Below are 16138 nucleotides of genomic sequence, written 5' to 3' on the forward strand. Positions count from 1 at the left end.
TAATAAAATATAATTCAAAGTTCATGTAGTGCACAGAACAGGTAAACAGTAAACAGTTCAACCCTAAGATTGCTCTGTGTCTCAGCGTTATTAAACCCTAAGATCACTCTGTGTCTCAGTACTAGTAATCCCTAAGATCACTATGTCTCATTGCTATTAAAGTATACTTTAACAGTATACAGTATACTTAACAGCATACTTTCTCGTTTTATGTGACCTTCCAAAGTACAGCACCTCATACTTGGCTAGATTAAACTCCATTTGCCACTTCTCTGTCTATATCTGTAACTGATCTATTCCCATTTTATTCCTTGATAGTCCTTTACACTGTTCACTACTCTTGTAATTATTGGTGCCATTGACAAACTTGCAAATCCACCCATTTATATTTCCATTCAAATCTTTGATAAATATCACAAACATCAGAGGACCCAGCACCAGTCCTTGTGGATCACTGGTCATTCATCTTCAATCAAAGTAATAGCCCTGTGCTCCAACTCCTGGTCTTCTGTGGATAAGCCAGTTCTAAATCTAAACTTGCCATTCTCTCTGGATCCCACACATCCTTAATCTTCGGAATCTATCTACCACAAGGAATCTCAACAAATACCTTTATCCGTGAAGATAAAGTCCATTTCCTTACATCATCAATCACCTTCAGCGCCTCCTCAGAAAACTCAGTCACAATTGTAAGAAACGACCTGTTCTGCACAAAGACATACTGACTGACCCTAAGCCTTTCCACGTGCACCTAAATCATATCCTTCAGTATCTTCTTCCAAGCTTCTATAGCACGATCATGAAGCTCACTGCCTATAATTGTCTGGATTTTCCCTATTCCCTTCTTGAATAAAGACATGTTTTATTGTCCAGTCTTTTGCAATCTCTCCTGTCATACTGAGGACTCTAAGATCCTCGCTTGTTTCTTTCAATATTCTGGAATACGTGCTATCAGGTCTGGGGACTTATCTACCTTACTGCTTTTCAGAAGACCCAACATTAGTTCCTCCTTAATCTTAAAATTGTCCAGTACCATACTATATTATTACTGTCTTCCAAATCTTTCTCCTCAGTAAATATTGAAGCAAAGTATTCATTTAGTACTTCAGCCACTTGCTCTGACTCCAAGCACAAATTTCCTTCTTTATCCCTAAGTAGACATACCCTCTCCTTCATTACCTTCTTCTTTTAAAATGCAAGTATAAAATGCTTTTGGATTTTCCTTGATCCTGATCTGCATGGACAATTGAAATCATCCAACTGAAATTCTGAAACAATTTTTCATTATGTTGGCATAACCAAACATTTTATTTATCTATTTTATTTAGAGATACAGCACAGTAAAAGGCTCTTTTGGCCCAACAAGGCCTTGTCTCCCAGTTACACCCATGTGACTAATTAACATAGTAACCCATACATATTTGGAATGTGGGAGGAAACCAGAGCACCTGGAGGAAACGCACATGGCCATAGGGAGAATGTACAAACTCCTCACACACAGCGGCACAAATGAAGCTGGTTTGCTGGAGGTCTGTAATAGTGTTATGCTAATCACTATGTTACTGTGCACCCACAGCTTGTATCACACTCAAAAAAAAGCTGAAGAATTTAAAAGAAATATTTGAAATGTTCTCCATTTTCATTATAAGTTCATAGAAATTTTTCTCAGGTGGATCCCACTTCTGATGAGAGCTTTCTTTGTTTAGGTTGCTTCCAGCTCTGTAACGTTTTCGGAACACATGACATGGAAATTGATCCGTGTTTACTGGAGTCACTCCCTTCAGGACAGCAGCAGTTGGTGAAACGCATTCGATGTGATCAAGTAAAGGCATATTATGAGCGGGAAAAACTCCAACAACAGACTGGATGTAAACACAAACATGCAAAGAAGAGGAGTGTCCACTTTAGCTCTACGGACATGATACAGGAGGCTATAATACGGCATGATGATAAAGAAGGTATTGTAGCTTAAAGATTTTAATACTGTCTGCCCTATAGTCCCTCACGTATAAAGTGAGGAAGATCACAAGTTTCCATTAATTACAGCCATGCTCACTGAGCGTATTTATGAATGAACATGATGAATTACTTAAGTCCATTTCATCACCTTAGATAGCATTGATACTCAATAACTGAAGCAGAAATGTGGATGGAAGGGTAAGATTTAACCCTGCATGACCCTATCTCTGTATGCTGATACTTTGTTTAGCATAGTGCAAATGTTCCCAGAACAAGAATATCAAAAGTTTCTTTGATATGATGGGAGGGAGGTTGGTTACTATGGGATTTAATATGAAGAGAAACATTACTGTCAGCACGACTGTGAATGCCAACCCTACTCACTCATAGAGCACTACAGCACAGAAATGGGCCCTTCAGCCCATCTAGTTCATGCTCAATGTGTATATTAATGCTAGGAGTATTACAATCAAAGATGATTAACTAAGAGCATGGATCATGACATGGGACTATAATGTTGTGGCCAATACAGTGGTTGAGAGGACAGGAATAGGCGCTTAATGTGCCAGGGTTTTGATGTTTTACGAAAGATAGTGAAGGTGGGGGAGTCGCACTACTAATCAGAGACAATATCACGGCATCACTGAAAGGGGACATAATGGAAGCTCATCTACTCAGTCTATATGGGTAAACTCAAAAATAGGAAGGATGAAATCACTCTGATGGGATTGTACTACAGAACCCCCAATAGACACTGGGACATTGAGGAACAGATATACAGGCAGATTTAAGAAACGTGTAAAATCAATAGGGTTGTTGTGATGGGGGACTTCAACTTCCCTAATATATACTGGGACCTTATTAGTGCAAGATGTTTAGCTGGGGGCAGAGCTTGTTAGGTGCATCGGGGGGGGGGGGTGGATTCTTAAATCAATGTATAGGTAGTCCAACAGGAGGAGGGGCTGCACTGGACCTGGTGTTGAGTAAAGAGAAGAGAACCTTGGATGTCAGGAGAGGTGATGAATTTAGTCAAGAAAAAATAGGAAAAGTAGGAAGCTAGAATCAAACAGAGCCCTTGAGGTTTATTAAGAAGCCAGAAAAGAACTCAGTAAGGGAATTATGAAAACCAAAGGGGCCATGAAAAGTCCTTGGCTAGTAGGATTAAGGAGAATCCCAAGGCATTCTATACATACATCGGGAGTAAGAGGATAACTAGGGACAGGTTAGGCCCGATCAAGGATAAGGGGGGGGGGGAACATTTTCTTGGTTGTGAAGGATGTGAGCGAGGTACTTAGTGAGTACTTTACATCAGTATTTACCAAAGAGGGTAACATGGAGATCAGTGCTGAAGGTACTAATATGTTAGGGCATTTCAGGTTAAAGCAGGAAGTATTATTGGGTCTCTTAAAGAGAATTAAGGTGGATAGGTCACCAGGGTCTGATGAGTTATGAGGGCCTCCGTTGGTCAGAGCTGACCATGGGTATTGCATCCCAGCTGTCTAGATACTCTAATCCGGGCAGTACAACATGGAGAGCAACCTGTTGCCCATGTAGCAAGCTCCCCCTCTCCACACATCTGATGAATCCAAAGGAAGGGCAGAGACCAATAACAGTTTGGTACCAGCAGTGTTGCAGGAGTTGCCAGTCAGCATTGAACTCAATGTAAGACTGCCTTTGGGACTCCATTTCTGGATTTTTCCCTCGGGGTTTACTCCCGAAGCCTTCCCCATGAGTGGGTATAGCCGCAAGGCAGCGGAAGTTTGAGATCAGAGTTTTCCTTCTCCCAGATGAGCTGCCAACCATGGCTGATAAGCCCCATCTGCCCAAAGTGACTGGTTTTAAGGCAGCAATGACCCGCCTTTGTCCCTTCTCCTATCAAAGTTCTACATGATATCCAAGTCATTAATGTAGGTGGATGCTTTGATAATTCAGCAGTCTTTAATGTAAGTAAGTCATCAATGTTAATAGAGGAAAGACTACAGTTGACATTTCGGGCCAAAACCCTTCGGCAGGACGGAAGTACATTTTTCCATAGATTCTGCCTGGCCTGCTGAGTGCCTGCAGCATTCAGTGTGTGTTGCTCAGATTTCCAGCATCTGCAGATTTTCCCTTGTTCGTGACCAAGAAGTAGAAAATCATGCGGATAAATGTGAGATGAAGTCACACCTGATCAACATACACTTCTTGGAAAGTTTTACTCTATTGATGTCAAGTACATTGAGGGCAATAATTCCAATTTTAATGCCTGGAATGTACCAGACAAAATCTGTTTTGATACTAACGCAGAGCAGATAATTTACATGACAGAATGCCAGAGAGTGGGTCATGTCCATTTCCATGGTGAATACTCAGGGATAACATCCACGTGAAGACTAAGAAAAACTCCACTTTTCTTCAGAAACGTTCTACAGGCTCCTCTGCATCCGCCTCAGTGTACTTCTGGCTTCTGCCTGTGGCTGTGTGGAAGGAGAAGCATGCTCCATTACACACTGCACCATGAATGTGTAAAAGTCACTGAGCTGCAAACCATTGCCTCACTAGGACTGATGTACAACTACTTCAGCACAAAGTCTTATTTAAACTTTCACTTTGATGCATCTCTGGCATTTCTGATAGACAGAAAGGACCATGCATTCACCATTTGTACTGTAACACAAAAAAGACCTCCCTGTTGTGTTCGTAATCCAAGTGTATGGTGTCTCTCTGTAAGGGGCTCAAACAGCAGTAATGTTAAATTAAAGCACTATACTGCCAGGTTTTAATTATAGTTTAGTCATTTTAGATGTGTGTTACATATGCCAGAGATACAAATTACTGAGAAAGGCCAATAATGAGACAAGTTACAGGAAATGGAGCGAGGTGGATACCCAACCTCTGCACTGGGACTGGGACAGAATGGACACACTCTCCTTCTGCAGTGTAACTGAAACTGGGTGGAACTCCCCCCCCTGCACAGGGACTGGGACAGAATGGACACACTCTCCTTCTGCAGTGTAACTGAGACTGGGTGGAACTCTCCTCCTGCAATGGGACTGGGACAGAGTAGACACACTCTCCCCCTGCACTGGGACTGGGACAGGATGGACACACTCTCCCCCTGCACTGGGACTGGGACAGAGTGGAGACACTCTCCCTCTGCAGTGTAACTGAGACTGGGTGGAACTCTCCCCCTGCAGTGTTACAGGGACAGAGTAGACACACTCTCCCCCTGCACTGGAACTGGGACAGGGTGGACACACTCTCCCTCTGCAGTGTAACTGGGACTGGGTGGAACTCTCCCCCTGCAGTGTTACAGGGACAGAGTAGACACACTCTCCCCCTGCACTGGAACTGGGACAGGGTGGACACACTCTCCCCCTGCACTGGGACTGGGACAGGGACAGAGACAGAGTGGACACACTCTCCCCCTGCACTGGGACAAGGTGGACACACTCTCCCCCTGCACTGGAACTGGGACAGGGTGGACACACTCTCCCTCTGCAGTGTAACTGGGACTGGGTGGAACTCTCCCCCTGCAGTGTTACAGGGACAGAGTAGACACACTCTCCCCCTGCACTGGGACAAGGTGGACACACTCTCCCCCTGCACTGGGACTGGGACAGAATGGACACACTCTCCCTCTGCAGTGTAACTGGGACTGGGTGGAACTCTCCCCCTGCAGTGTTACAGGGACAGAGTAGACACACTCTCCCCCTGCACTGGGACTGGGACAGAATGGACACACTCTCCCTCTGCAGTGTAACTGAGACTGGGTGGAACTCTCCCCCTGCAGTGTTACAGGGACAGAGTAGACACACTCTCCCCCTGCACTGGAACTGGGACAGGGTGGACACACTCTCCCTCTGCAGTGTAACTGGGACTGGGTGGAACTCTCCCCCTGCAGTGTTACAGGGACAGAGTAGACACACTCTCCCCCTGCACTGGGACAAGGTGGACACACTCTCCCCCTGCACTGGGACTGGGACAGAATGGACACACTCTCCCTCTGCAGTGTAACTGAGACTGGGTGGAATTCTCCCCCTGCAGTGTTACAGGGACAGAGTAGACACACTCTCCCCCTGCACTGGAACTGGGACAGGGTGGACACACTCTCCCCCTGCACTGGGACTGGGACAGGGACAGAGTGGACACACTCTCCCCCTGCACTGGGACAAGGTGGACACACTCTCCTCCTGCACTGGGACTGGGACAGAATGGACACACTCTCCCTCTGCAGTGTAACTGAGACTGGGTGGAACTCTCCCCCTGCAGTGTTACAGGGACAGAGTAGACACACTCTCCCCCTGCACTGGGACAAGGTGGACACACTCTCCCCCTGCACTGGGACTGGGACAGAATGGACACACTCTCCCTCTGCAGTGTAACTGAGACTGGGTGGAATTCTCCCCCTGCAGTGTTACAGGGACAGAGTAGACACACTCTCCCCCTGCACTGGAACTGGGACAGGGTGGACACACTCTCCCCCTGCACTGGGACTGGGACAGGGACAGAGTGGACACACTCTCCCCCTGCACTGGGACAAGGTGGACACACTCTCCCCCTGCACTGGGACTGGGACAGGGACAGAGTGGACACACTCTCCCTCTGCAGTGTAACTGAGACTGGGTGGAACTCTCCCCCTGCAGTGTTACAGGGACAGAGTAGACACACTCTCCCCCTGCACTGGGACAAGGTGGACACACTCTCCCCCTGCACTGGGACTGGGACAGGGACAGAGTGGACACACTCTCCCCCTGCACTTGGACTGTGACAGGGTGGACACACTCAATCCCCTTGCACTCATCACAGGTGAACTAATGAAAAAGGAAGTGCGGAGATCTACTAGAAGAAAGCGATCGGATGAAGTATAGAAGTTACTTTGATATATAAAAGAATAAATGAAACATGGTAAGCACTATGAGCAGCTCTTTAGAAGGGAACCATTTTCTAATTTTTACTTTTTTATTTGGTGGTACAGCTTGGAACAGTTCCTTCCAACCCATCGAGCTACACTGCCCAGCAACCAGCAACCCAGCAAATGAACTAACCACTTGGTTCTGAAAGAGATAGCTGAAGACATTGTGAGCCCATTACTAATAATCTTTCAATGATCACTTGACTGTGGCATTGTTCTGGAGGACTGGAAAGCTGCAAATGTCACTCCACTCTTTAAAAAGGGAGTAAGGTCAAAAAAAAAAGAATTTATAGGCCAGTTAGCCTTACATCAGTGATTTGGAAGATGTTGGAGGACATTCTCAAGGATGAGGTTTAAGGGAACTTGGATGCACATGATAAATTAGGCCAAACTCAACATAGCTTTGTTAATGGGACATTTTGCCTGACAAATCTGTTGGAAATCTTTCAGGAAATAACAGTCACGATAGACAAAGGAGAGTCAGTGGATGTTGTTTACTTGCATTTTCAGAAGGCCTTTGTTAGGGTGCTGCATATGAGGCTGCTTGACAAGGTAAGAGCCCATGATATTACAGAAAAGATACTAGCATAGATAGATGGTTGGCCTACTGGCAGGAGACAATGAGTGGCTGTTAAGGTGGCCTGCCTATTCTGGTTGCGGCTGGTGACCGGTGGGAGTGCTTGTTTTCATGGTGTATGTCAATGGTTTGGATGATGGATTTGATGGCTTAGTGGCTAAGTTTGCGGATGATACAAATATATGTGGAGGGGCAGGAAATGTTGAAGCAGGGAGTCTGCAGAAGGACTTAGACAAATTAGGAGAATGGGTAAGGACATGCCAGATGGAATATAATGCAGGGAAATGTATGGTCATGCACTTTGGTGGAAGGAATAAAGGCATAGACTATTATCTATATGGGGAGAAAATTGAAAAGTCAGCAATGCAAAGGGACGTAGGAGTCCTTGCCCAGGATTCCCTGAAAGTTAACATGCAGGTTGAGTTGGTGGTGAGGAAGGCAAATGCAATGTTGGCAGGCATTTTGAGAAGACTAGAATATAAGACCAAAGATGTGATGCACAAGCTTTATAAGGCATTGGCCAGGCCACACTTGGAATATTGTGAACAGTTTTGGGCTTCTTATCTGAGATAAGACATGCTGGTATTGGACAGGATCCAGAGCAGGTTCACAAGAATGATTCTGGGAATGAAAGAGTTAACATACGAGGAGAGTTTGATGGTTCTGAGCTTGTACTTGCTAGAGTTTAGAAAAGTGAGGGGGCATCTCATTGAAACCTGTCACATATTGAAAGGCCTAGATGGGTGGATGTAGAAGGGATTTTTCCTAGTGGACCAAAGAGCACAACCTTAGAACAGAGCGACATCCATTTACAACAGAGATGAGGATGAATTTTTAGGCAAATCTGGTGAATCTGTGGAATTCATTGCCATGGACTACTGTGGAGGCCAAGTCAATATATTTAAAGTGGAGGTTGATTGGCTCTTGATTAGTCAGGGTGTCAAATGTTACAGGGAGAAGGCAGGAGAATGGTGTTGAAAGAGATTATAAATCAGCCATGAGGAAATGGTAGAGCAAACTCCATGGCCTGAGTGGCCTAATTCTGCTCCAGTGTCTTATGGGCTTAACAAATACCTAACCACAGAATAATTTATGATGACCAACTAACCTCCTAACAAGTACATTTTTGGACTGTGGAAGGAAAGCAGAATAGCCGAAGGAGACCCATGCGGTTCATGGAGAAAATGTAAAAAATCCTTACACACGGCGCTGGAATTGAACTCCAAACTCCAGGAAGCCTCAAGATGTAATAGCGTTTCGCTAACCACGATGCTATAGAGATGTCCATGCTCCAGGCATGCTGACGTTTTAATCCCTGATGTGATTCCTAATACTACAACTCTAAGAGGGTAGTCATATCAGTGATCATATCATATGATTAATCATCAGACTGAAAATTAATCAAGAAATAAAATTATTTATACAGCAGTGAAAATAATCTATGATAAATGTGTTTACAAGAATAAAGACATCAGGACTTTCCCTTTTTCTCAATTTATAAGGCAAGAGCATTGGTGCTATGTTGTGCTGTTCAGATTCCATGGTAACAAAATTGGTACTTTGGGACTTGACTCTGTTACTTTTGTTGTTGCAATGATGAAGCATTGTCTATTTAACCTTTCATTATCAGTCGGGGGTTTGAATATAACCCCTGTTTGGAGTTGCGCTGTTCTACTCACAAAAGTTAATTCTCAGGGAAAGTGAGTTACAGAAAGATTCTTCAGCCATGTTGCTGGACAGGAAAAGCAGAAATACCTACCTTGAAATTTGCCAATAGGATTGTCCTACAGTGCAAAGGATGCTTGATTTCTGACTCCCAGCAGTGCAGCAAGGACCTCGCTCCGCTGGGGATGCAAGCAGAGTTCATTGAACCGGTCACAATCTAACCTGAGAAAAAAGTAAGCTCCAGCTGTAACTACTGGCCAATGACGCTGATGCCAGGGAAGGAGAGTCTCACTAGTCAGTAGTTACTGCTGTAACTTGGCCTTCTTGTCATCTGCTGGCACCAATGATTTTGCTGAAGTTTGTCCTGCTGGCTGACAGGAGGTTTCTAATTGAGTGAAGCCCTGGGAAGGAGCAGGGTCACTGGTTTAGCCTGGGAATCTGATTTCAAAGTTTAAATAATTAGAGCATGATGAATAGAATGTGTTCAGCAGTCATCTTGTCATCAAGTGGGAAGGAATTCTAAAGGATAGTGTAAAAAGTAACATCCTTTTGCTGAGTAAAACTAAGTATTGATCATTTGTAGTAGCTTACAAAATTTTGCAGCTGTCAAAAAGACATTTAAGGTAACATGCTGCTAGTTTGCTGTTAGAATTTTCATTATTATAACCGGAATAAAACTTAAAGGGAGAATGCTTTTTCAGTCTGTGAAGCTGCTCATGACACCAACCAATTATTCAGCAACCCTCTGCCAGCTGCATCACCAACAATTTATCTGTGGGGGGCTGGGTTAATCCTGATAGAATTTTGCTAATGTGTGTTTGTGGAGACAAAATCCAACCTACATACCAAGTGGTACAGCTTTACAGTCGAGCAGAATGTGACAGGCTTAGAACAGATCCCACAGATAAATGTGTGCATCCATGAGGTGGCAGGTGAACTGAGATGTTCGCCCCCACCGGAGAACCTGAGACCTGACGGAATCAGGCACCAAAAGGCGATCGGCGGGTCCATTCCCGGGGTCAGGGTCATCCCATTGGGCTTCCTTTGCTGTGGACTCAATCTCCCAAGTGAGGGTTGCCACCACACAAGATGGTGGGAGGATAGACTCTGGGCTGGAAGTGTCCTCCTTGGAGTTGTATTGGTGAGAGAGCACATCCAGCTTCTCATTCTTGGACCCTGGATGGTATGTGAGGGAAAACTTGAACCGTCGAAAAAGTAATGCCCAACGAACCTGGCGGGGGTTCAAACGTTTGGTGGTCTGAATATATTTCAGGTTCTTATGATCAGTCCAAACAATAAACAGGTGTTCTGCCCCCTCCAGCCAGTGCCTCCACTCCTCCAATGCTAGCTTGGCCATCAGTAGTTCCTAATTCCCCACATCGTAATTCCGCTCGATAGGGGACAGTCGGCAAGAAAAGAAGGCACAGGGATGAAGCTTTTCGTCCAGACTTGATCGTTGGGACAGGACTGCTCCTACTCCGGAGTCGGAAGCATCAATCTCAACAATGAATTGACGGGAGGGGTCCGGTTGGACCAGGATGGAAGCGGTTGAGAACCGCCTCTTCAGGTCAGTGAATGCCGAATCAGCCTCGGAGTCCCAACTAAAAGATGTGGTAGGCGAGGTAAGTCGGGTAAGGGGCGCCGCCACCCTACTGTAATCCCTGATAATTCGGCAAACCCCAAAAACCACTGAAGTTGTTTGCGGGTCATGGGTCTTGGCCGGATCTTCTCGGGATCTGCCCTCACCTGCCCGCTCTCGATGATGTAGCCCAGGAAGCTGACCGAAGGGGCGTGGAACTCACATTTCTCCGCCTTCACAAATAACTTGCTCTCCCAGTCTCTGGAGGACTAGACGGACATGGTGAATGTGTTTCTGGAGGCTGCTAGAAAATATTAAGGTATCATCTAGGTAGACGAACACGAAGCGGTTAATAAAGTCCCTCAGTACATCATTGATTTGGGCTTGAAAAATGGTGGGGGCATTGGTGAGGCCAAACAGCATGACCAAGTATTCGAAGTGGCCCGGAGGTGTATTAAAGGCCATCTTCCACTCATCTCCCTCCCTCATCCTGACTAGATGGTAGACGCTACGAAAGTCCAACTTTGAGAAGATGGTGACTCCGTGAAGTGCTTCAAATGCTGAATTAGTAAGGGGTAGTGGGTACTTATTTTTAACTGTTATATTGTTTAGGCCTCGGTAACCAATACAGGGATGAAGCGACCCATCCTTTTTCTCTGCAAAGAAGAAACTGGTGCCCACCAGGGAAGATGAAGGTCAAATGATGCCCACCGGGAGGGACTCACTAATGTATTTCTCCATGGCCTCTCCCTCCGGTTGGGATAAGTTATAAAGACTACTGGTGGGTAACGAGGCCCCAGGGAGAAGGTATGGGTAACGAGGCCCCAGGGAGAAGGTTGATAGCGCAATCATACGGGTGGTGTGGAGGCAGGGAAAGAGCCTGTTGTTTGCTGAATACCTGTCCCAGGTCATGGTGTTCTACAGGGACTCCGGACAAGTCAAGGGGTTCCAAGACAGGCGAGGTTGCGGTAGCCTCCCTAGGGGATGGAGCCAACCGCAGACAGGTGGCGTGGCGAAATGGACTCTAACCGGCTATCCTCCCAGTAGACTAGTCGATGTAGGGGTTGTGGTAATTCAGCCAGGGATATCCTAGAACTACAGAGGCTTGAAGAGAATGGATGAGATTAAATCGTACCTCCTCTCGATGGTTTCCGGACAGAATCAAGGTCAGGGGTGACATACAGTGGGTAACCCGAGCCAGCAGTTTTCCGTCCAGCGCCCGGGCCTCCAGTGGGGTACTTAATGGCTCCCAAGGTATTCCGGCTATGTCGTCGTCCAGCGGATTTCCCTCGGCTCCAGAATCCACCAAGGCGGATAGGGATGTTGATAATTTACGGTAGCCGGGATCTGCATCCGGGTCTGGGGGACTGAAGGGAGTGTCATCCGGCTCACCAGGGTCCCCCTCCCTTTTGGCCGCAGAGGACAGGTATCCCGGAAATGTCCTGGCTGGCCACAATAGTAGCAATCCCCAGCCCTCCACCTCTGAAGTCGTTCGGCAGGGGAGAGATGGTTCCGTCCCAGCTGCATCGGTTCCTCTCCCAGGGAGGTGGGGACAATCGGATCAGGAGCTATACTTGGAGCGGCTGGGGAAGGGAGGCTGGCCGAAGATGGTAAGGTGGGACTTGGAGTGACCCGAGGAGGGGGGTGACTGGTCTTTTCTCTCAGACGCTCTCAAAGTCGATTATCAAGCCTGGTGGCTAGAGAGATCAGAGGGTCCAGGCTGTCCGCGTCATCCCTCGCTGACAGTTCATCTTTTATCTTAACTGAGAGGCCCTGTTGGAACACCTTGCGTAGTGCCTTGTCATTCCACTCAGAGTCAGCCGGAGTATTTTGCTATGCTTCACAAACCCTGACAGAAAGTTAGCAAGCGCTTAGTTGCATCCTTACCATGAATAGGATGTTCAAAGACCTTCCTCATTTCGGAGACAAAGGAGGAACAGACCTCTTGTCGGTTGTTTCAGATTGCGGTAGCCCATGCCAAGGCATCCCTTTGTAACAGCCCCATGATGTGTGCAATATTTGATCTGTCCAAGGTCTATGTACGTGGCTGTTGCTCAAAGACCAAAGGGCATTGTAACAAGGAGGCCTGGTACTTCCCTAGGTCCCCAGTGTAGGGTTCTGGTTCGGGTACATACGGCTCTCAAGGGGATTGTGTTGTCGATCCAAGGGTCGTAACCATCCCAGGCTGTGCGGTTTGGTCATTCGGGGTTGTTGGAAGGGACGGAGTAAGGGAAATGGATACCCGGTCAACCTGCTCACTGACCTTCCTCACATTCGTGGACAGTGCACAAAGGTTTTCCGTGACCTCTCTGAGCAGTTGGTCGCGGGCGCCCAGTAGGTAGCCCAGGCTGGCAAGTGCCTGTTGTATGGGGTCCGTGTCTGCTGGGTTTATTCTTGGCCAGTTCGTTCTGTTGCTAGGACGAGGCTGAGGATGAACCGAAGTGCAGGTACAGGCGTGGAGGCAGAGTCATGAGGCATTAGCACCGCGGCGAATGGGGAACCGGTATCCAGGAGAGTCTTTACACAGAGACAGGGTTTATGTAGAGTATCCAGGAAACAATGCGGAGCTTAGAATCAGAAAAAAAAGGTTTACTCACACTAGAGTTGACCAACAAACTGGCAAAGCATGGCTGTGCCGCCCGAGTTTTATCCTATGTACACTAACGGGAACCAGGTGCGCTGTAATTAGTGAAACTGGGAATGATTGGAAATCAGACGAGGGGATTAAGGCCCATTTAAGGAGGTAATAGCAAGATGGGGAATTGCCAGATGGGTCCATGACACAGCTATAACCTCTGCCATTTCGTTCAGTACTCTGGGATGCATTCCATCAAGACGAGGGGACTTATCTTAAACACAAAATACTCTGCAGATGCTGGGGTCAAAGCAACACTCACAACACGCTGGAGGAACTCAGCAGGTCGGGCAGCATCCATGGAAACGATGAGTCAGGACTATAGAGGGAAGGGGCAGAGGCCCTATAAAGAAGGTGGGGGGGGGGGGTGGGAAGGAGAAGGCTGGTAGGTTCCAGGTGAAAAACCAGTAAGAAGAAAGATAAAGGGGTGGGGGAGGGGAAGGGAGGCAGGGAGGGGATAGGCAGGAAAGGTGAAGAAAGAATAGGGGAAAACACAATGGGTAGTAGAAGGAAGAGGAACAATGAGGGAGGTGATAGGCAGCTGGGGGAGGGTGCAGAGTAAAATAAGGATAGGGGAAGGGAGGAGTAGGGAATTACCAGAAGTTGGAGAATTCTATGTTCATACCAAGGGGTTGGAGACTACCTAGACAGTATATGAGATGTTGCTCCTCCAACCTGAGTTTAGCCTCATCATGGCAGTAGCTTATCTATCTTCAGGACCACAAGTTTGCTCAGCACTAGCTCTTTAGTGATAGCTATTGTATCGAGGTCTCACCTCCCATCGCATCCATAACACCTCTCTTTGGCATGTTAGATGTGTCCTCCACCATGAAGACCGACACAAAATAGTCATTCAAAGCCCTGGCCATTTCCTCATTACCCAATATCAACTCCCTTTCTCGTCCTCCAAGGGACCTATGTTCACTTTAGCCACCCTTTTCCACTTTATATAATTATAAAAACTTTTACTATCGGTTTTTATATTTTGCGCTAGTTTATTTTAATCATCTATCTTCCCTTTCTTTATTACTCACTTAGTGGTTATTCGTTGCTTTTTAAAGTTTTCCCAATCTTCCAGTTTCCCACTACTCTTCGCGACTTTGTACACATGAGCTTTCAGTTTGATGCCTTCCTTTATTTCCTCAGTTATCCAAGGCTGGCTCTTCCCACCCTTGCTGTCCTTGCTTTTAATTGGAATATACTTTTGCTGAGCACCGTGAAAAATCTCTTTGAAAGTTTTGCACTGATCCTCAGCCATTCCACCATATAGCCTGTGTTCCCAGTCTACCCTATCAAACTTCTCCCTCATTTCATTGTAGTCTCCATTGTTTAGACATAATAATCTGGTTTTAGATCAAACTATTACACTCTCCATTTGTAGAAGAAACTCAGTCATACTGTAATCACTCTTTCCAAGAGATCCCTAACTACCAGATTATTAATTTTACATGTCTCATTGCATAGGACCAAATCCAAGATAACATGTTCCCTTGTAGATTCAGTAACATGCTATTTGAGAAAGCCATCATGGATGCATTCTTTGAACTCCTCCTGAAGACTGTCTAGACCAACTTGATTCACCCAACGTGCAACTTAAAGTCCCCCTTGACAACTACTGTTCCATTCTTTCATGCCTCAGATATTTCTCTGTTTATTTCCTGTGCCACTGTAATGTTATTATTTGGTGGTCGATAGACAACTCCCACCAGTGATTTTTTTTCCCTTTGCTATTCCTAATCTTGACCCAGATGGATTCAACATTCTGCTCCTTAGATCTTATATCGTCTCTCACTATCACCCGGATCTCATCTTTAATTAAAAACACTACTCCACATCCCTTACCTTCCTATTACCTGATATCCGTGGATATTTAATTCCCAATCCTCTCCACACTGCAACCACGTTTCTGTGATGGCCACTAAATCATACCCCTTTATACTGATGGCCATTATGTACACTGCCAGAAACTCTCTCCATGGAGGAGACACTTATGCAAAGTGAGGAGTGGTCAGCCTGCACCTTCCTGATGTCCATAATCATCCCCATGGTCTTGTCCATGCTAAGACTCAAACTGTGCTCACAGCATTCTACAAGCCACTCTCCTCCTTTCTGTGTGCCATCTTATCATCGTTGTTGATGAGGCCAACCACTGTTGTGTCTTCAGTAAACTTAATAATTCTGTTTGAGGTGGATCCTGCAGTACAGTCATGAGTCTGCAATGGGTTAGGCATGCCGCCCTGGGGAGTGTTTTTCTCAGCGTGATGGAGCTGGAGATGTGGCTGACAACATAGATTGACTGTGGTCTTTCTGTCAAGAAGTCCAAAATCCAGATACAGAGAGAGGTTTTGAGGTTCAGTGAGGATAGTTTACCAACCTCCCCACCATCCCCCCCACCAGCTTCTGAAGGATGATCGTATTAAACGTTGAGCTGAAATCGATAAAAAGCATCCTGGCAAATGAGGCACTATTTTCCAGGTGGGACAGGGCAGAGTGGAGGGTGGAGAAGGGTATCAACAGTGGACTAATTTGAGTGATAAGCAAACTGGAAATGGTCTGCAATTCAGAAGAAGTCATCACCCTGACACAGTGGCGTCAAGAAAACAACCTCTCCCTCAATGTTGCAAAACCAAAGGAGCTGGTTGCAGCAGGAACAGAGACAGGCTAACCCCTATTGACATCAATGGATCTGGGATTGAGAGAGTGAACAGCTTTAAGTTCCTTGGACCTCACTTAGTCTGTACATATTGGCTGTATGGTGAAAAATCACAACAGCACCTCTTTCCTCTTTCACCTCAGATGGTTGAAGAATTTTGGCATGAGACCCCAATT

The 16138-nt window shown here is 46.1% G+C and overlaps 1 protein-coding gene across 1 annotated transcript in view; it reads left to right on the forward strand.

Annotated features, from left to right (window-relative positions):
• Nucleotides 1–1714: 1714 nt before the first annotated feature.
• Nucleotides 1715–16138, forward strand: part of myo16 (myosin XVI) — a 541014-nt gene continuing 526590 nt past the window's right edge. Inside the window, exon 1 of the mRNA XM_072264587.1 lies at nucleotides 1715–1958. Coding sequence (XP_072120688.1) covers nucleotides 1745–1958 — 214 coding nt within the window. The 5' untranslated portion in view covers nucleotides 1715–1744. The remainder of the gene's footprint in view (nucleotides 1959–16138) is intronic.

This window comes from Mobula birostris, chromosome 7 (genome assembly GCF_030028105.1).
Source record: "Mobula birostris isolate sMobBir1 chromosome 7, sMobBir1.hap1, whole genome shotgun sequence".
Classification (NCBI taxonomy): domain Eukaryota; kingdom Metazoa; phylum Chordata; class Chondrichthyes; order Myliobatiformes; family Myliobatidae; genus Mobula; species Mobula birostris.